The 20986-nt window shown below is 34.8% G+C and overlaps 1 protein-coding gene and 2 long non-coding RNA genes across 3 annotated transcripts in view; 2 read left to right on the top strand and 1 right to left on the bottom strand.

The window, feature by feature from the left end:
* The first annotated feature begins 300 nt into the window (after window positions 1–300).
* Window positions 301–20986, top strand: part of LOC125683018 (transient receptor potential cation channel subfamily M member-like 2) — a 121850-nt gene continuing 101164 nt past the window's right edge. Inside the window, 3 exon segments of the mRNA XM_048923700.2 lie at window positions 301–424; window positions 8099–8301; window positions 14638–14729. Coding sequence (XP_048779657.2) covers window positions 8149–8301; window positions 14638–14729 — 245 coding nt within the window. The 5' untranslated portion in view covers window positions 301–424; window positions 8099–8148.
* LOC130047357 (uncharacterized) lies at window positions 9396–11793 on the bottom strand. Its single transcript, XR_008796252.1, has 3 exons — window positions 11659–11793; window positions 11376–11530; window positions 9396–11268 (listed from the first exon to the last, which is right to left on the bottom strand). It is a non-coding gene; the product is annotated as an uncharacterized LOC130047357 (long non-coding RNA).
* LOC130047356 (uncharacterized) lies at window positions 12050–13515 on the top strand. Its single transcript, XR_008796250.1, has 2 exons — window positions 12050–12188; window positions 12663–13515. It is a non-coding gene; the product is annotated as an uncharacterized LOC130047356 (long non-coding RNA).

A 20986-nucleotide genomic window follows, 5' to 3' on the forward strand; every position in this document is an offset into this window, starting at 1 on the left:
CAAAATTCATATACATAAATCATAAAAGTGATTATCCAAAAGATATTAAATTAATATATGTACATGTACGCCTGAACTGCAAATTAAAAGCATTCGATTCTTATGTGCAGTACAGTCAAAAGATGATTATCATGACGAACAATGACAACATTTTGAATTACAAAACCTATATATTTAAAGAGAAAAAACGTAGAAAGAACCCATCCTAATTGCAATAAATTTACAGCATTGCTTAGCAACGGGTGCACAGTGCCCATCCGTGTCATTGTTGCGTTTTAATCGATTGTAGGAAAACATTGGTATTTCCTGTCCTGGAAAGCGCGCGTCACACTCTGATACATGTTCAATATGACAACTTGCTAATTAGTGTTTACTGTTTACAAAATTTTAACAAATGCTATGGATAAACATTTTGACAGAGTCGGTAAGTATTTCTGCATACAATCTTTCTTGGTCGATTTAGAATTGCTTCAATGCTTGTCGGTTACAGGAACTATAATGAGGATAAAAAAAAACACACCACATTTTTATTTTTCTTCTTCTGTATGTTGAGGCGTGCATCTTCTGACATCATGTTAATGTTACCGACACTAGCTTTCATATATATATATACTTTCAATGATTTTTATTTGTTGATTTATTTTGGTTGTTCCTGCTGTTATCTCCGAATTTAACTAATTCTAAAAACTGTGACAAAACAGCTTTTCGAGAAATATCCCCCCCCCCTCACCCGTGTAATTGGTTTTTGAAGAAGTAACTTTAAGGTGCATATCATGATCTTCGATACCAATATGCAGTGTATTGTTAATTCTCAAATCAGTGCACATTGGTGCTAAAAATAATTAAAGGTGCTCTACATGTATTCTCTTTAGAGAAGTCGAGAGGCATAGCCTTCATCGACTTCTCTTCACAAACATTCATGTTTTGATTCTGGAAAACGTGTAAATGCCGGAGTCGTTGACGGTTTAAGCTTCGACCAACGTTTCGACTCAGATGTGCCTGGATTTACGCAATAGACAACTTGTTTTCAAACATTTAATAGCAATACACAAAACCGTCACAAGGAAATCAAAACTTACTTGCTTTTAATCCATTTTCAACATGCCCCTGTCCCGGGTTTAAATCACAACTCTGTTTACGTCAGCCTGCTTTCTCTTAACTGGTCCCCTATTGTGACAGCTCCCAAGACCAGTTAACGTAAACCAGGGACAGGGGACATGTTGAAAATGGATTAAAAGCAAGTAAGTGTTGATTTCCTTGTGACAGTTTTGTGCATTACTGCTAAATGTTTGGAAACAAGTTGTCTATTGCGTAAATCCAGGCACATCTGAGTCGAAACGTCGGTTGAAGCATAAACCGTCACCGACTCCGGCATTTACACGTTTTACAGAATCAAAATATGAATGCTTGTGAAGAGAAGTCGATGAAGGCTATGCCTTTCGACTTCTCTAAAGAGAATACTCTACATGGTGCCACTCTGAAGATTCCCACGAGACAGATAATGGAACTTTGATAGGCATAATAACACTAATTATTGTTCACAAAAAGCAATAGCACTGAACCTACTGTTGAAGCTCACTGATCCAAGAACAAACAGTCCAGTGCATTATGGAAAACACTTATTATTAGTGACTTTACAGTTTTCCATACTAATGCAGCTTCGTTGATTTTGCATGTGCAATGACACATGGATTGTTATGCTTTCTGTTAGTTCTTTCTATAATATTCAATACTTTACCATTTTTGCCTAGAGCATGGTTATTTATAAACATGATAAACGTTCATTATCATGACTTCTTTTGTATGTCTTCACTGTTTTAACTTATTAAAATTTTTCACATTGAGTAAGTTCAAGTAACTACGTTAATTTAGAAAATTAGTCGCTGAATTATGGGCTCCAACCCAGGATCACATGCTTGCCATGCGAATGCCCTATCCATTAGGCCACGGAACCAATAAACCAATGAAGGATACATGTAATAGATAAAATGTACTTAAATTATATATATATATATATATGTATGTGTGTGTGGACTAAGGTTTACCAGTACTAACTAATTCTGCTATAATGAAAACTCTTCCAAATATCTAATTAACACAAATATGGTGACTTTTTCCAAGTTTGATAATTTTGCGCCATTAAAGTAAAAGCTAGTTGAAATTATGTTTAATATATTTCAGCATCAAAAAATACTGGAAGCACATTTGAAGTGATCACCCGTTTACTATTATTTTGGAAAAAATATTGACAGTGGGCATGATATAAATTATAATGTTACATTTTTTTATATTCCATGCCAAAATATTAGTCAGACTTTTAACAAATAGAGCACTCTCCCTCGGATCATGTTCAGATTTTGCACCCTCCCTTGGATCGTGTGCTCTCCCTTGGATCATGCACTATCCCTCAGATTGTGCAGTCTCCCTGGGATCATGATTTGCTCAACCTCGAATCGTGCATTCTCCCTCGGATTGTGCACTCTCCCTGGGATCATGCACTCTCCCCCAGATCATGCAAAGTCTCCCTCAGATTGTGCTCAGTCCCCCTGGGATCGTGCACAGTCTCCCTGGGATCGTGCACTATTTGTCAAATTCCTGACTACTATTTTGGCCTCAAAACGTAACATTATATTAATTTACATTTACCTTTGATATCTTTACAAATTGTATTGATAACTATTTCCTAATGAATGAGTTACAGTTGTGAACAATGCTTGTTTCAATCTTGATTAATGTTGTACATTTATTTTAAAGGGACTGGTTTACAATTTTTGAAAAAAATATTTTTCATTTTTGATGTTAAACATTAAAAATGTAACTGATTTAATGCTGACAGCCAAAACTTTGACCTTCTGAATGTAAGAATAAAAGCAATATTTTAGCCTTAAATCTGTGTTATAGTAAACAAATACTCAATTAAGTCTTTTCATGTATACAAACAAACCAATGAAATGTTAATTTTATAATATAAAGCATCTTGATTTTGAATATAGTCACAAATTTTAACTTTTAGATGTCACATTTTACCCAAAGAATGCTTGAAATGTGAAAGATATAATAACTTAGATCGATATCCATTTCTTTTGAAAATTTCATAAAAAATAACATACTGCAATCTTTGTTTACAAAATGAACTGTCTAAAATGAGCTTCTGTGATAATGTATAACCTTAATTTTTATGTGAAATGTTTTAAACACATTTATTTAGACAATAGATTTAAATTCTTAAAAGTGAAAAACAAAATTTTGGGGGAAATCTTGAATCAGGCCATCATTAAAAAAAATTTTGTTTGATGTACTCCGACCCACATTTTTCAAGTCGGGTAGGTAGGTCGGTATTTTTATGCCCCCCTTTGAAAAAGAGGGGGCATATTGTTTTGCAACTGTCGGTCTGTAGACCACATGTTGTCCGCTCAATATCTTGAGAACCATTCACTTGATGATAACGATATTTCATATGTAAGTTGGATCTGAGTAGAAAATGACCCCTATTGTTTTTCAGGTCAAAGGTCAAGGGTCAGCCTACTCTGGACATAGGAATATAATGTCCGCTCAATATCTCAAGAACCCTTTGCTTGAAAGACATCAAATTTGGTACATTAGTACATCTTCAGAAGAAGATGACCCCTATTGATTTTGAGGTCACATGGTCAAAGGTCAAGGGTCAAACTGGACATAGGAATATACTGTCCGTTTAATATCTTGAGAAACCTTTGCTTGACAGACATCAAACTTGGTACACTAGTACGTCTTCAGGAGAAGATGACCCCTATTGATTTTGAGGTCACATGGTCAAAGGTCAAGGGTCACACTGGACATAGGAATATACTGTCCGTTCAATATATTGAGAACCCTTTTCTTGACAGACATCAAACTTGGTACACTGATACATCTTCAGGAGAAGATGACCCCTATTGATTTTGAGGTCACATGGTCAAAGGTCAAGGGTCACACTGGACATAGGAATATATTGTCCGTTCAATATCTTGAGAACCCTTTGCCTGACAGACATCAAACTTGTTACACTGGTACGTCTTCAGGAGAAGTTGACCCCGATAGATTTTGAGGTCACATGGTCAAAGGTCAAGGGTCACACTGGACATAGGAATATATTGTCCGTTCAATATCTTGAGAACCCTTTGCCTGACAGACATCAAACTTGTTACACTGGTACGTCTTCAGGAGAAGTTGACCCCGATAGATTTTGAGGTCACATGGTCAAAGGTCAAGGGTCACACTGGACATAGGAATATATTGTCCGTTCAATATCTTGAGAACCCTTTTCCTGACAGACATCAAACTTGTTACACTGGTACGTCTTCAGGAGAAGATAACCCCTAATGATTTTGAGGTCACATGAGCAAAGGTCAAGGGTCACACTGGACATAGGAATATACTGTCCATTCAATATCTTGAGAACCCTTTGCTTGACAGACATCAAACTTGGTACACTGGTACATCTTCAGGAGAAGATGATTCCTATTGATTTTGAGGTCACATGTTTAAAGGTCAAGGGTCAACCTGAACATTGGAATATACTGTCTGCTCAATATCTTCAGAACCCTTTGCTTGACAGACATTAAACTTTAAATAGTACACTAGTGTATATTCAGGAGAAGATGACTCCTATTGATTTTGAGATCACATGGTCAAAGGTCAAGGGTCAAACTGGACATAGTAATATACTGTCCACTCAATATCTTGATAACCCCTTTACTTGACAGACATCAAACTTAGTACACTGGTACATCTTCAGGAGAGGATGACCCATATTGTTTTTGAGGTCAAAAGTCAATAGTTGAACTGGACATAGTAATATATTGTCTCCTATATTTTAAGAATTATTTGCTTGATTGACACGTACCAAACTTGGTACACTGGTACAGCATAAGGAGTAGATGACCCCTATTGAATTTTAGGTCACATGGTCAATTCACTCTTGACGTAGGAAGATACTGTCTGCTCAATATTTTGAATTGATGATGCTACTATCAATTAAATGAGGTGTGTGCATGTGTATAACCCTTTTCAATTTTGCACCATTGGGGGCATATGTGTTTTACAAACATCTCTTGTTTTTTGTTTTTTTTTGAAAATCAGATTTACAAATTTTCTTATGTTTTCATTAAACACATAACGCTGCCAGGCAGAATAGAGTTTAGAACAATCATTTTGTACACATTGTATATAATGCACGTAAATCTTCCAATGTCTCCTGAAATTTACTCAGGACGTTTTGCAATTTCGTCATGGATGAGGACCTCTACAGTTATTAATAAGTAAATTAACACCCCATTTTATTACCACCGGTCCATTCCGACATTCATAATAGCAATCACTTAAACACTTTAATGTGATCCATGAATATCCAAGTGAATTGCATAATGACAGCAATTTACAATAAGTTTTAATATTATCCAATATAATTTTAATGCTGACTTCCCCGCATCATTCAAATTGTTGTGACGATCGTGTTCCATTCGTGTGCCTCAGTTTAAGAGCAAAGTAAAAGTGCCGTTTACCTATTAAATCATCATAACATTTAAATAATCCCATATCAAAATAATATGTGTGCCTTTTCAGAAATATAGACCAACTGAAACGCCGACTCGTGGTCCGCCATAATTTTGGTGCGCTATCCCACATGATTTTTTATTTAAAACATGGCTTTCAAATTTTTGTGCATAAATGCCTCAACGGGGGAGTTCGTAGCTCCTTGTTCTATCTTGTTGGTAGATAATGTGTAATTTGGAGCTGTGATGCGGTATATTTGATCTTTCACATAGAAAAGTGTTTGAAATTATGAAAAGTTCCCAGATTAACAAATGGTCATTATCAAAGTGAAAGTAGAATTGAAAGACGCCCTAAGGACACTTTGATAACAAGAATTCTGTAAAACAAATAGTCCAAATAAATAAAAAATGGCATCAAGTTTAATACTAATTCGAAGAATGTCTATTTTCCAGGGAGCAAATAAAAAAAAAATTGAGATTTCAAAATGCAGAAAAAATGATCGGGTCAGGGCAAATTTCACGGGTCGGTCGGAGTACATCAAACAAATCAATTTTTATTTTAAGCCTGACAGTACTCCCTTTAACAGCTTGGGATTCAGTCAAAAATGAAAGTGTAATGTAATTTAAAAAATTAATTTCATATTTGAAAATACGTGAGGGTATGAAGTGCCAAGCTTCATGCTGGCATACTTTTTATGATTAGCATTAACACACTTCATGAAGTATTCTGGCGTAAAGTGTGGCAGTTCATACCGTTATGTATTAAAAAAAATAAATTCATATCTTGAATAAAAACTGTATCGAAAGATCAACTGCAGGTCACAGTGTATCATATTGAGAATTATAAACATTTATTGCTGATCAAACATTGGTAAAAGAGGCAGTAGTACAGGTCCTTAATGATGAGGATGGGTGTATTTAAATGTACTTTTGGTGGCACTTTTGAATCATTATCGATTTTAATCTGGAAATGCTCATTGAAACATCTAAGTATACATACAAGTTTTTAAAAATCTATTATTCACTTGAATTAGGTCATCATTATCTCCTCACAATTCATTGCGAAAGAGGATATGGCAACAGGACTGTTTCTGTCAGTGTGTGTGTCACTGAGCGTGTAGTGACTGTCACTGAGCGTGTAGACACCAAATTTCAATTTTTGCTTGATTGATTTCATACTTCACATGAAGCTTTGTTATCAAGAGAGGAATAACTTTATGGATTCTGGGGGTCGAAGACCAAGGTCACTAGGTCTAGGGGCCGCATGTTTTGCTCAATTGATCCGGGTTAGAATAGGTCTTCAGTACCCCCTTGCTTGTCGTAAGAGGCGACTAAATGGGGTGGTCCTTCGGATAAGACCGCAAAAACCGAGTTCTAGTGCCACACAGCAAGTGTGGCACAGTAAAGATCCCTCCCTGCTCAAAGGCCATAAGCGCCGAGCATAGGCCTAAATTTTACAGCTCTTCACCGGCAATGGTGACATCTCCATATGAGTGAAATATTCTCGAGAGGGACATTAAACAACATTCAATCAATCAATCAATCGATTTGATACTTTACATATATAGCTTTGTTGTCAAGAGTGGAGGACCCAGGTCCCCTATTGATTTTAAGGTTGAAAGGTCTTTAAATCAAGGTCACTAGAAGAATTAAAAAAGATTTGGGGATGCACCACTCTTGTTTCTATTTATCTCATTGTCAAATTCATTGGAAGTCAAAAAGCAGTTAAAGTAACTGCATGTGTAAGAAAACGAAATGCATAGTCATGTAGAGCAGGAAGGACTCTACCAAAATTATAAATTTCATGATCCCTGGGGTAGAGGTTCTGACTCTAGGGTAGGGCCAAACTTGGGATATAGTGTTTATGTGTAAAACATTTAAATAATATCCTTTTTAAAAACTATATACTAAATTGAAAATGAATGGATATATTTAGAAGGAGCAGGTAGCCCTTTCCAAAAAATATAAATTTCATGATCTTGGGCAGGGGTTTTTGTACTAGGTAGGGCCAAAATGGTCATTGTGATTATAATCAAGGTGGCTCATTACACTAATATCTTATGTAATGGCTCATTTAAGCACCTCGTGTGAAACAGGATTTCACCATTGAAAAAGTATACAAGCTCTCAATTATTTTAATTGATTTTTTTGTGATTTTTTCTTGAATGAGAAAAAAGGTGTTTTTGCAAATAGTCCAAATTTAGCTGTGATGTGGCGCATGATTTGAATATCTATTAAAACAAGCCTAAAAGACTGAGATAGATGTTCTAATTTTTTAGAAACAAAAATTTCTGAAAATTGAAAACGTTATTCATTAATATGTTTTAAATCTATAAGGATAAAATCTTCAAAAATATGTCAATTAAGAAAAAGATGTGCTTGTATATAGAAGATATAAACACTCCCACTAATGGACATGAACCTTAGTTTTCTTGGACAAGCAATGCCAGCACAGTGCATAAGTGTATATATGATGAAATGGAATATTTACACATGCATTGACTTTATTCGATAATTGACATCTTCAGAATTGTAATGTACTAGGAAGAAATTGCAATATGTTTATCAGCTTTTAAAAATTGTAGACTCGTGGAATAACTTGTTGACATGTAAGCAGAAAAGATGACCTAACTGAATGGAGAAGAAGGTGACAAGGGTCAGTCCGGCTGCCCGGACGGACACAATATCCTACGAGAACGCAGGGACCCCTAGCCACAACAAGAGCATGATCAGTCTCCATTACAACGAGGAGGCAGTGGACGCAGAGGTGGTGGGGGCTGCCCCAGTGGTAAGATACGGTCCAGTTGCATTGTCGGACATTGTCAAGTAAGACACAGTCTGTTGTGGGGCTGCTCCAGTGATAAGATACGGTCCAGTGGCATTGTCGGGCAGTGTCTAATACATGTAAGACACATTCTGTTGGGGGGGGGGGGGGCAGTGGTAAGATATGGTCCAGTTGCATTGTCAGATAGCATCAAGTAAGACAGTCTGTTGTGTGTGTGTGGGGGGGGGGGGGGGGGGGGGGGGTGCCCCAGTGGTAAGATAACATTGATATCACAGGGCAGTATCAGGTGACATCAGACCCCCTCCCCCCCCCCCCCAGTAGCAAGATATGATGGTGGCACTTTCCAGGTCAGCTGAATAGGGTACTATATAGTAAACAAACAAAATGTTCATTGATATTCTTGCATATCTTTATAAATAAGATTAGTGGGTGCTACAGTTTGATCTGAAACTCATGGAACCACCCCTCTGAAAATACAGCAGGATATCCCAGGAAGTCCCGAGACAAAATCCCAGGATTTATCAGGATTGTCCTGAAAAGTCCTGCTTTTTTGAAACTGAGATTGACAAGGAATTAGAGGGACGGTATTGGCAGTGGGACATTTCAGGACTTTTAAGGATAATTTCCCCATTGAAAATACAGCAGGATATCCCAGGAAGTCCCAAGACAAAATCCCAGGATTTATCAGGATTGTCCTGAAAAGTCCTGCTTTTTTGAAACTGAGATTGACAAGGAATTAGAGGGACGGTATTGGCAGTGGGACATTTCAGGACTTTTAAGGATAATTTGAACACTTAAATTTGCCTTTTATAGTCCTGCAAAGTCTCACTTAATCCTGCAATCTGAAAGGGGAGAAAGTGGGATTATTCTGGACATGTCTTGGAAAGTCCCAGTAGACAGGACTGGGATTTTGCAGGATTTTATTGGATCTCCCTAAAAATCCTGCTTTTTGAGTTGATGCAGGACTCCTGGAAAGTCCCAATTTATCCTACTAACCTGTTTTGGTCTTACCCTACTGTGGAATAAAACTCGAGATCCAGGATATGTGATATCTTTTCTGTAAAAGTGGCAATTAAGAATGAAATTATGAATCAAAATGATAATCTGATAATAAAATTTATTTAACATACATATACATAAATTTCAGCAATACTTATATGAACTTCCAAAGCAAGTACTTTGAAAAGTTCATTTAAATTATGGCTGGGGTGAGATAAAAAGCACTATTTCTTACGTAAACAAATAATTAAACAAGAGGTCCATGGGCCACATCGCTCACCTTAGTCCATATTTAAAGATTTCCCATATACTTGTGTGTAAAACTTTTGTCCCTATAATGTGGCCAAAACCTACCCTTGGGGGCCACGATTCAGGGTTGTCACTAGAAAATATTGAAGACGAGTCCCGGTATCATGGTTTGTAAGCAGCTTGAGTCCCATGAAAATTTGACGAGTCCCATGAAAGTTGAATTAAAGAGTCATTTAGATTTTTCCTACACCTTTATTTATACCGAGTGAACACAAGCTAATGTCGTACCTCTGTTCACTTTCATCTTCAACAAATGGCAAAAATCAGTTAATTTTCGCCAAGCCCATGCATAACAGTGCAGTGATCACTTTGTACACATGAAATTAAAAGTAATCATTCACGACTCGGTCTCATACAACTAATTGCCCATTGCAAACAGAATTACTTTCCCGAATCCTCTATCATCGTTACAACCCTATTCAGTATTAAACAAAATTTTAATTAAATAATTATTGTGATAAAATAGATGCGTACTAATTTTGTTTGTAAAATGATGTAAAATCTACCAAAGTTTACAAACTACGCTACTTTCAATTCCAATAAAAATGGCTACCGGAAGACAAACATTTATAATTAAATATAGATCCTGATTTTTAAAAAAAAAAAAAAAAAAAGAAACATATATAAATAACTGCCTGTGAGTGACAAAATGTTTTTTACTTTGTATCTAAATTTCAATATTATATTCTAATTTGCACCCAATTGACTGCACTAAACAAACAAGTCGGATTGGGACACTGTGAACTCGGTGGTATCATCTCGGTTCACATTAGAGCGTAACATTTTACCTAGATTTTTTCCTATGAGTTTTAATGAATACACAAATCAGGGCTTCTAAGTAAAATTATGATTTTTACTCAGAGTCCGAGACACGTCTGCGGGACTCGCCATATCAGACAAACCCCAATGAAATTTCTGTGATCCTATTCCTGCGTTAGTGACAACCCTGTGAATTTTACAAACTTGAGTCTACACTATGTCGGGAAGCTTTCATGTAAATCTCAGCTTTTCTGGCCAAGTGTTTCTTGAGAAGACAATTTTCATAAAGATTTTCCCTGTATATTTGTAAGTAAAACTTTGATCCCCTATTGCGACCCAATCCAAACCCCCCCCCCCCCCTTGGGTCATTGGTTTTAACAAACTTGAATCTGTACTATGTCAGGAGGCTTTCATGTAAATTTCAGCTTCTCTGTCCCAGTGGTTCTTGAGAAGATTTTTGAATGACCCCACCGTATTTTTGCGATTATCTCCCCTTTGAAGGGGCATGGCCCTTCATTTGAACAAACTTGAAAGCCTTTCACCCAAGGGTGCTTTGTGTCACTTAGTTTGGTTGAAATTGACCCAGTGGTTCTGGAGAAGATGAAAATGTGAAAAGTTTTCGCCGACGACAGACAACAAACAAATTTTGATCAGAAAAGCTCACTTGAACCTTCGGCCCAGGTGAGCTAAAAAAAATTTTTTTTTAAACAGGTATTATCAAATTGTCCCTGAAGTTGAATTTTATTTATCTTGATGTCACGGGTAACCTGGTTCAAAGATCTATTTCTTCGACTCGTGGGTGGGGGAAGGTCACTGCTCCAGACCTAAACAACTTGAGACGGTCTCTCATCTTGTTTCTAACTTCTTTGAGGGCCATCTCTGGATTTTTCTCTGGTACAGAGGCTTAAAAGATAGCATAATGAATTATTTGAGAGGTTGCAGAACAGGTTTTATAAATGAACATCATGCAAAATTTAAAATATCTATGTCTTGAACTTGTATATATGCACCTTCTGCATCGTCTTCCCTTTTATCTAAGCCATCTTTGGTCTCACGGGCGTTTTCCTGTCACACTGCATGATGTCGGTTCATCCACTGAAAACAGTGCCTTATTAAAAGTCACTTGATGATATTCTAAATTCATAACTATCTCTTCAAGTCCATGCTACAATGAAAGAGAACATGTACTAGATAAAAATATTGGAAACAGGATGATATTTTGTTAAGGTGTGACAATTCCACTAGACTACCAAAAAAGACGAATTATTACAAACCAAAAGTAAAAATACTAACCAGCAACGCCGTGTATTTTGAACAACTAGGCCTATCCCCCAGTTTCTGAGTGTAAGGTGAATCCTATATTCCTATCTGGAATCCATTCCATGCTTGATTGCATACTGATTCTGTTGAATGTTCTCCATCCTTGCGATTATTTCCCTGACTTCGCGCCCAGAAAGGAACATTGAAAAAAAAGCGCTTTGATCACTTGCGTGAACGTCAGGTCGTACACTGACTGACTCGTCCCCAGGTCAACACGTAACCAAAAGACGATCAGTAAAAAGTTATACAATCGACCAGTGGAAACCCAGTGTATAAGACTTCATATATATACATATGATATATTTTATACATGATATATCTTATATCGAATTAGAACGGGGAGAAGAAAAAACACGACAAGCTTCGTACATTGTACAAGTTGACCGAAACGACATCACCGGAAGTTACAACTTTCAAAGAAGTCATTTATGATTTAAAGATTTGTGAATGGAAATCAATAACATCGGAATGAAAAAGGACTACGGGGTAACGGATGACACTCTGTAAGTACCATATGCTTATTTTGTTTACGTTTGTAAATGATTACATGCATTGGAAAAATACACGCTTGATCGCTGGACCACTCGAAATTCCTCGATACAATCATTCTATTTACAGCTTAACATATCAAAACAAACTACTCTCTTTTTTTTTTTAACGTAAACCATTGACTGGTTCGATCTAGATGGAAAGGGTATAATCACCAGAACATTGTATCATGGATATCCATCATTATGATTCTGTTTCGATCAGTTGACTTTGTTCTGTAATTATTACTGCTTCGTAAAATAACTACGGACAGTACGGTTACAAAATTTAGCATGGCAAGCTGATTGTATCCATCAGTGATAATTTATTGCTATTTGCACCTCAAAACATTGATGTGTCAAAGAAACTTTTCTAAATATAAAATTTTTAATCAGTGTCTTGAAAATTAAGTTTCTTCATTAATAATTTGTAATTAATTATTATTGCAGGAGATTGAGAACCCAAAAGGTACATGCTGTGCAAGAAAGATGTAAACATGCGAATTCCTAAATGTACTAAATATTAAAACATCAACTGCAATCTTCAGTGGTGACATCCAAAAGTTGATATGCCATTGGTACTTCAAGTGATACGACCGTGACATTGGAAAATCCTTTTAACTTATCATCACTTGAGCCTGAATTGCAATCCTTTTGATACAGACATTTCTTAAAGTTCAGTTTCGAACATTAATGCCGCTGTGTCATCTCTGGAAATGGAAAAGCCTACCACAGAATCTGATGAATTTTTGAACATTCTTTCACAAAAAGGGATCTTCTTTATTTTGAAGAAGGTAGCCCAGGAACTGGAAAGCTGTTATCAAAATGATCTTAATAATACACTGGACAATATTCTAACCTAAAAAAAAAACATGACAAACCCGATTGAACTCCTGTGATGAAGCATCTCAAAACTCAAATTATGGTAGTCATTCAAGTGACATTGAGGATTTCAATAGCGCATTTGACAGTAAAGTGATTTTTATTCAAGTTCAGATTGTTGTCATTATAAATTTATAAGAAGTGTTCTCATAGCCAACATTTTTCAAGTCTACTTTTGATGAAATATAGTCTTTTCTATTACAACTTATTATGACATGATTGTTGTTGTATACATAAATGTTCTTATCCACGAATCATTCACTGTTCTTATAGGTTTTTTTTAGCCTGAACTATGTAGCAATGACATGTCAAGGTAATCCAGAAAATGTAAAATCTTTTCTTTGATATGACAAGGATTTAATTTTGTAACAATTAATATCTAAAAGTCCTGTAACCCTCATTAAAGTCCTTTATAATCTGACTTCACTGGTTGTAAGATTTTGAGGGTAATTGCAAGACTTCTCTCTTTGCATACTTTTAATACGAAGTCCTGGAAAGCAATGTAAAGTCTTGCATTATCTTGAATGTATCAAGTATGAGATTTTTAGGGAATTTCTGGGACGATGTTTTCGTCTTCATTTTATAATAAAGTCCTGAAAAACACAAGAATGTCCTAGAAAAACCTGCTGCTATGAGAGTGGGACTTTGTAAGACATTTAGGTAATAAATATGTCCTAGAAATTCTTGCAAAGTCACTCTTGATGTAAGTGGGATATTCCAGGACAAATGCAGAAACATGAAGTCCTGTATTATCCCACTGCATTAGGACATGGGAGAAGTGGGACTTCACAAGGAAGTCCCAGGACTTCCAGGGATATCCTTCAATTAAGCAAAAAAGTGGGATTTATTTTCAGAGGGGCAGGTTATTTTCAGATTCTTTACATACTTTAAATCATGTGTTATTTTATAGTGTTAATGTACAGTACATGTAGCTTATCTGTACAGACTTAGCAAGTAAGCACATCCTATACTGCTCAGGAAAATTCTCAATTACCAACTATTAAATTTGGTTGTATCTAATTGATAGAAACAAGATTGATGTTCCAAAAATTTAAGACAAAGGAATATATAATTTTTATTCAAAGTATGAAAAATGTACTTAGTACAAGTTAAAACCATATTATAGAGTTAATCTTTTGGTGCTGTTGCTGAAATGAGAAAAATGGGCGAAAATTAACATCAGTATTAATGAAAAATGGATTAAAGTTTGAGCAATGATAATTTAAGAATCTTGATACAAAATTAAAGCTTGATTCTAGTGGGGAATTTTTTATCCAAGTTATATGTCAGCAATGTATGATACATTTACATATATGTAAAACAAATTGTTTCTAATCCTACCCAGTCTACCAGCAATATCTGGAATACATGGGTTGATTCTTTATGTCTTTGATCTTAATGATAAAGTGAAGAAATTTTCAAGATATTTGATTAAAATTAAAGTAAATAAATGTGTTTGTGCAATTTTCTTCAATCAATCAGAAATCATGCTTGTTGATTATTAGAATCATAGATTTTTAATTTCTACGTATTATACCTGCAGGAGACAATGACTTTTGAACAAAGGTGGATTCGGGACAATATCAAAATGAGAGTGTGTAAGAAGTTTGTAGAGAAATCTATGGAAGTCAACAGGTAAACAAACAGTGGTTGTCTCCCTTGAAAGAAGGAGAAAAGTTTTGTTTCCTTAGATTTTTAAACAAGTAGAACACTAGAGAATAACAATTATTTGACATTTTTGTCATTTATTGATTTTATTTTGTACTTACAAAACTTGCTTCCATGTACTAATGGAGAGTTTCGTTCTACATGATAATTAAGGAAACAAATCTTTAAGGAGGAATACTGCATCATCACAATTACTGACTTCCTGTTTGAAACTTGGATGAAAATTAAATATCAGCAATACATGTAACTATATATTCCTTTTAAATCTATAATTGCTTTGATGGCTGGGTAACTCAATAGGTTTATGTGTCGACTTCTGATCTGTAGATCAGGAGTTCAAATTTACTGCTAGCAGGAGTCTATAATTACCGTATAAGTGCATGGTATTTTTAGCGAGACGCAAATTTTGCGATTTGTCCATAAATTATGGATATATAAATATATCTTTGGCGAGAGCTAATTTTAGCAACTATATAATTCCAAGAAAGATACTATTACCTCCGATATGGAATGAATATTGTCAACATTCAATTTTAGCGATCTCAACACTGTCGCTATATGCCAAAATTAAATCCTCCCTATAAATTCTATTTATACGATATTTTTCAAATTACTTTCTACTAAAATTGCATTTTTAAAAAACTAAACAAGGTAAATGTGAAACTTTTCAAATTCAAAATATTATTGTACATATCCTGCACTTTCCATCCAGATCCGATTTCTCTGATACGTTATATTCCTCCTTAAATAGGTTTTGTCGAAGATAATAGCATCCACATGCCATTATTAGTGTGTGAATCTTTGATAATTGAGTTGCTACTGATCTAGTTTGGGTGACTTTTTAACAGATGGAACATTTGCATGCTAACATTTGTGTGCTTTGAATATTTCATTGTGCAATACTTAGAAGAACGTTAAGGCCTATATGAGATTATCTTTTAAACTTGATTGAACTCCAGTGAGCTTCTCTGATCAAAGTTTTGCCACATTCTGTCTGTTGATGGTTCCTGTAAACTTTCCATATTTTCAATTGTATCCTTACTAGGTAAAGGGGATTCAAATCTGTTGAAATGATAGGCTACGCCCCCTTCCTATGATGAGATGATTGAGTCTCAGATCAAAGTACTAGCAGTATGAAATAGCACTAAGCATGTGAATTCTGACATTTACATGCAATATTTCTTTACTTTGGCAACATTAAGAAGATGCAATTACCAGCAGTTCTAGTTTTTATTTTTACCAGCAGTTCTAAATGTATAATCTATCAATAACTTAAAGGGACATGGACACGATTTGAGCTGAAAACTTACAAATTTTATTTTTTGATTTTTAATGTTTAGAATGCTTAACTAAATTATTACTAATGATCAGGAAAAATTTGAATGTCAGTAGTCAAGGTACATGGGAGATACAGATGTCACAAGTCCTTGTTATGTAAACAATTCAAGGCTCGTGCTATGTTTTTGTTTACATAGGTTAAATAAACTAGTAAAAGTTTCGTTTAATTAAAGCAGATTTTTTCATCTTATAAGTGAATTCTTAACACGATTATATACTTTCTAGTGTTTGGCATATCTCATTTTGTTTTAAACAAGCTATTTTCTGTTAAACAGTCTAAAGTAAATAAAAACATGACACGAGCCTTGTTTATACATAACAAAGAATTGCGAGTGCTTTATCTCACTTTCAACTCATCAACTGATATTCAAATTTTGGTTGACCATTATTAAGTACTTTTAGTTAAGCATTGTAAACAATAAAAATGGAAAAATGAAATTTAAAGATTTTCAGCTCAAATCGTGTCCTTGAAGAGAAAAAATAAATACAAGAAACGTACTCATGTGTGTTTATTTTAATTCAGCACATAGTGCAAGTGAATTAACTCCTTTTGAAAAATTACCTTAACTTGTTTGGGGACCAGTAATTGACAATGCAACCAGTTTGTTTTGATAAATCGGTCAGCATTATACTAGATGGTGTGGATTGGAAGCACAATTGTGGACAGATTAAAAATTGCCTGATCGTGATAAGTGCATTATTGTGTTTAAAAAATCCTTTATATATACTTATAACAGAAAAAGCCAAATCTTAATGAAAGTTTCTTTTTATAAACTTAATGAAGATTCTCATTGGTTTTAACCTTGACACCTGGGGTCATGATGGGGCAACAATATACAGTACACGACACGAGTTTTATGCGTGTTCCACGCAACGCGGTGGAACAAATTTGCCCCAAACACGGTGGACCTTTAAAATTGTCGGCACCTTTGAAGTCCTATTTTTCCGCGCGAGCTAGACATTGAAGTCCACGGAGGATCTCCGTGGATGCCACCGCGCATCTCCGTGGATGTCACCTGTACCTCCGTCGATGCCACCGTGTACCTCCGTGTGATAGAACATTTCCGAAATATTCACCCAAAAAACCTTTTCGCTTGGCCAGCATGCATACCCCCACCCCATTAATTATTTAGAACTTAGCTATCAATCATTCAATTCTTGTAATTGTTGTTTAATGATACGTTGGTGTTTTCAGTACATATCCGTATGTAGACTTCCCTGCAGACGTTCACATGTACATGTATATAGCTGACCTTAATCACATATTCCTAATTACAATGAAAACTTTACGTAAAAATAAACCATTGCTTATGGTACACATTTCTTTGAACTGCTATTTATCAAATTGAAATTACTGGCATGTGATTGTCGTTGTTCATGACCCTTCTTTTATTTGGTGAAATTGTGCTGCACGTGCCGTGAAACAATGTACCGACGAGTGGTAGGAATAACACATGTTTACATTGTGTATGAATTTCATTATGTACTCAACTGTGAAGCAATGTGAGCAAAGAATCAAATTTTTATCACCTAAACAAATAAATATTAAAAATATCTTTACTTTTAAAAAAACCTTTAGAAAACTTCGTACTTTCATTAAGAAAATAATAAAATAAAAGTGCTCCCATACCTATAATGCACATACATGTATTATTTATTAAATGTATATATAAAAGCCTTTTGTCTTTATATTTTTGTATACCATTGCATAATGGTGATGAGATCCAATAAATTGAATTAAGTACATGTAGTCTTTAAATATCACAAAGTATACAGTTGACAACGATTGAAATAAAAATACAGACATTTTCTCGTTTATTCAGTAACTCAATAACTAATTGCGCGTCTTCTGAATGAAAGTTGTAAAACAAACGTACTAGGTATTGGTCAGTTATAACATAATACAGGGGTAAAATTCATCTAATCTCCGCTAGCAATGGGTTTTGAGTCAACTGTGCCTTCGTGGACGAATAATCTCGGCTAGCGAAGATGGAAAAAAAAAAGCCTAAATAGTCCGCTTGCATTAACATGTATTATGAAGGTGAAATCGAAGAATTATCCAGTAAATCCAATGATGTTGCATTATGTATAGCATGTATTTATTTTATTTTTGACTGAGAGGGAGATAGACAGCTAAGCACGTAACATCGTTTTAGAAGAAGGGGGGCGGGGGCTCATTCATTAGTCCTAACACGGACCAGCCGAAAAATTTAACATGTAAAGAAAACGAAATGGGAAATAAGAATGAAAGGGGATGAATAATTAATCAGAAAGAAATTATACTTTCAAGATTTATACTGAACGTATTAAATTTCCCGTATCTGCATACATTCATGAATATTATAATCAATGATTACCACTTGAATTCTCTCTCTCTCTCTCTTGCTTTCATTATCCAATGCATCTAAAGATTAAATTAAAGATTTTAATAATCGATGGCGTATATGATAAGTGAGCTCTTCTGATCAAAATTTGTCTGTTGTTGTCGTCGGTGCTGGCGTCGTTGTTGTAAACTTTTCACATTTTCATCTTCTTCTCCAGAATCACTGGGTCAAATTCAACCAAACTTAGCACAAAGTGTCCTTGAGGGAAGGACTTTCAAGTTTGTGCAAATGAAGGGCTATGCCCCCTTCAAAGGGGAGATAATCACAAAAAGCCTGCAAAATTAGGGTAGGGTAATTTAAAAATCTTCTTCTTAGAACCACTAGGCCAGAGGAGCTGATATTTACATGAAAGCTTTCTGACATAGTGCAGATTCAAGTTTGTTCAAATCATGGCCATCGTATTCCCGGAGTGCTAGTTATGATAGATTTTGAAAAAGTCTTTGGAAATTTATAAAAGATACTTTGCAATACTTTAATTTTGGATCTTCTTCTGTAGTTGGATTACAACATTTCACTATAATGCGGTTTCATGTGTGACACAAACAGGCTTTTTATCTAATTTCTTTAAACTAGGACGTGTCTGTAGGCAAGGGGACCCACTATCACCTTATTATGCGCTGAAATTTTGGCTATAAAAATTAAAAATAACAGAAGTATAAAGGGAATTCTAATCAATAACACAGAATATCTAATGTCACAGTACGCAGATGACACATCCATTATCCTTGATGGCGCGGATCTGAGGTTTCATTGAGAGAAACTTTGAAAGAACTTGATGAATCTTATAAATTATCTGATCTCAAAATAAACCGAGATAAAATGCAGATTGTATGGATAGGAATTAAGTAAAAAATATTCAGATGAAAGATTATGTTCTAGCTGATATGAATTTCAAATGGACAACTCGATTTAAACTACTAGGAATCCATTATGATGTTGATTTTGGAGTAAACAAAAGTTGACTCCAATTGGGAAAATAACTAGTGAAATCACTCCTAATTTCACAACTAAATCATTTATTTATTGCCGTACCAAACCCAAAGAATGCTTTCATAAAAGAACTTAATACTATAATATTTGAATTTGTCTGGAATTCAAAATCTGAAAAAATTAAAAGAAAAGTTGCCACACAAAAGTATCCATATGGGGGACTAAAAATGGTTGATCTAGATTGTTATATCAAAGGACTAAAGTCAACTTGGATAAGGAGATTGGTTATGGAGGACAACTCAAAATGAAAAAGTCTCCTTAAAAACAATGTAGACTTGGACAAATTAATAAATACAGGTTCAGACTATATCTTACAGATAATTGAAAATGTAAAAAAAAAAAAAAATGACTTCTGGAAAGATGTCATATTTGGTGGCTTTAATTTAAGGATATATTCAAGAAAAAGTTGTCATTAAATCTTGGGAGGACTATATGAGCCAACCTTTATGGAATAATCATAAGTTCAAGATAGAAAGTCAGTCCATCTTCTATAAAACATGTTATGATAAAGGAATAAAAAATGTACATGATCTACTTTATGAAAAAGGAGAAATTTTAAATTTTAAATTATAACCTACAAATGAATTTTTTAACACATATGGGTATAACACAAGTAGTAGCCACAGATATGAAAAAGTATAACTTTACAAATAAAGCATCTGTGCAAAAACCCCTTATCCCTTTGAATATCAAACTATTTGTTTTAACAAAGAAAGGGTTGAAACCTATGTATGATACTCTCAATAAATCAGATGCTATACCCACAGGAAAAAAGAAATGGAGTAGATATTTCATTACCTCTGATAACCAATGGAAGGTAATCTTTTACCTTCCATTCTTGACTACATAATGGATTCCAAATTATTATGGTTTCAATACAGAGTTAACCACCACATTTTAACTGCTAATTAATAGCTACATGTACAAATTAGGTAGAGTAGATTCTTAACTATGCACCTTTTGTGAGAGGAAAGACGAAACAATTTACCATTTACTTTGGGATTGTCCAAAAGTACAACAATTATTATCAGAATTTATCAGATATTGCAATTCAAGGGAGATTGAAATAGAATTTGATGTCAAAACTTTTATATTTGGTGATACAAAACAAAAACATTTCAGGTCATACAATGCATTACTTCTAATAATCAAAAAATATATATACATGTATAGGAATAGATGCCAAAAAAATCAGCTAACAGTTAAAGCCCTTATAAATGATTGGAAACAATTGTATCAAATCAACCAGGATAGTTATAAGGAAAGAAATGAATTAGATAAATTTAAAACGGACTGGGAAAAATGGTCTCCATTAGTCAACTGACTCCCTCTCCCCCCCCCCCCCCCCTCTCTCTCTCTCTCTCTCATAAAAAGAAAATGAACATTATAATATATATGTGTAGCTTAAATATTTTCATATTCTTTTGTATACTTTTGTGCAAATGTATGTCGATTGAGTGAAATAAAAAAAAAATCAATAAAAAAAAATCATGGCCTCCAGGGGTAGGTTGC

This window comes from Ostrea edulis, chromosome 6 (assembly GCF_947568905.1).
Source record: "Ostrea edulis chromosome 6, xbOstEdul1.1, whole genome shotgun sequence".
NCBI classification, from domain to species: domain Eukaryota; kingdom Metazoa; phylum Mollusca; class Bivalvia; order Ostreida; family Ostreidae; genus Ostrea; species Ostrea edulis.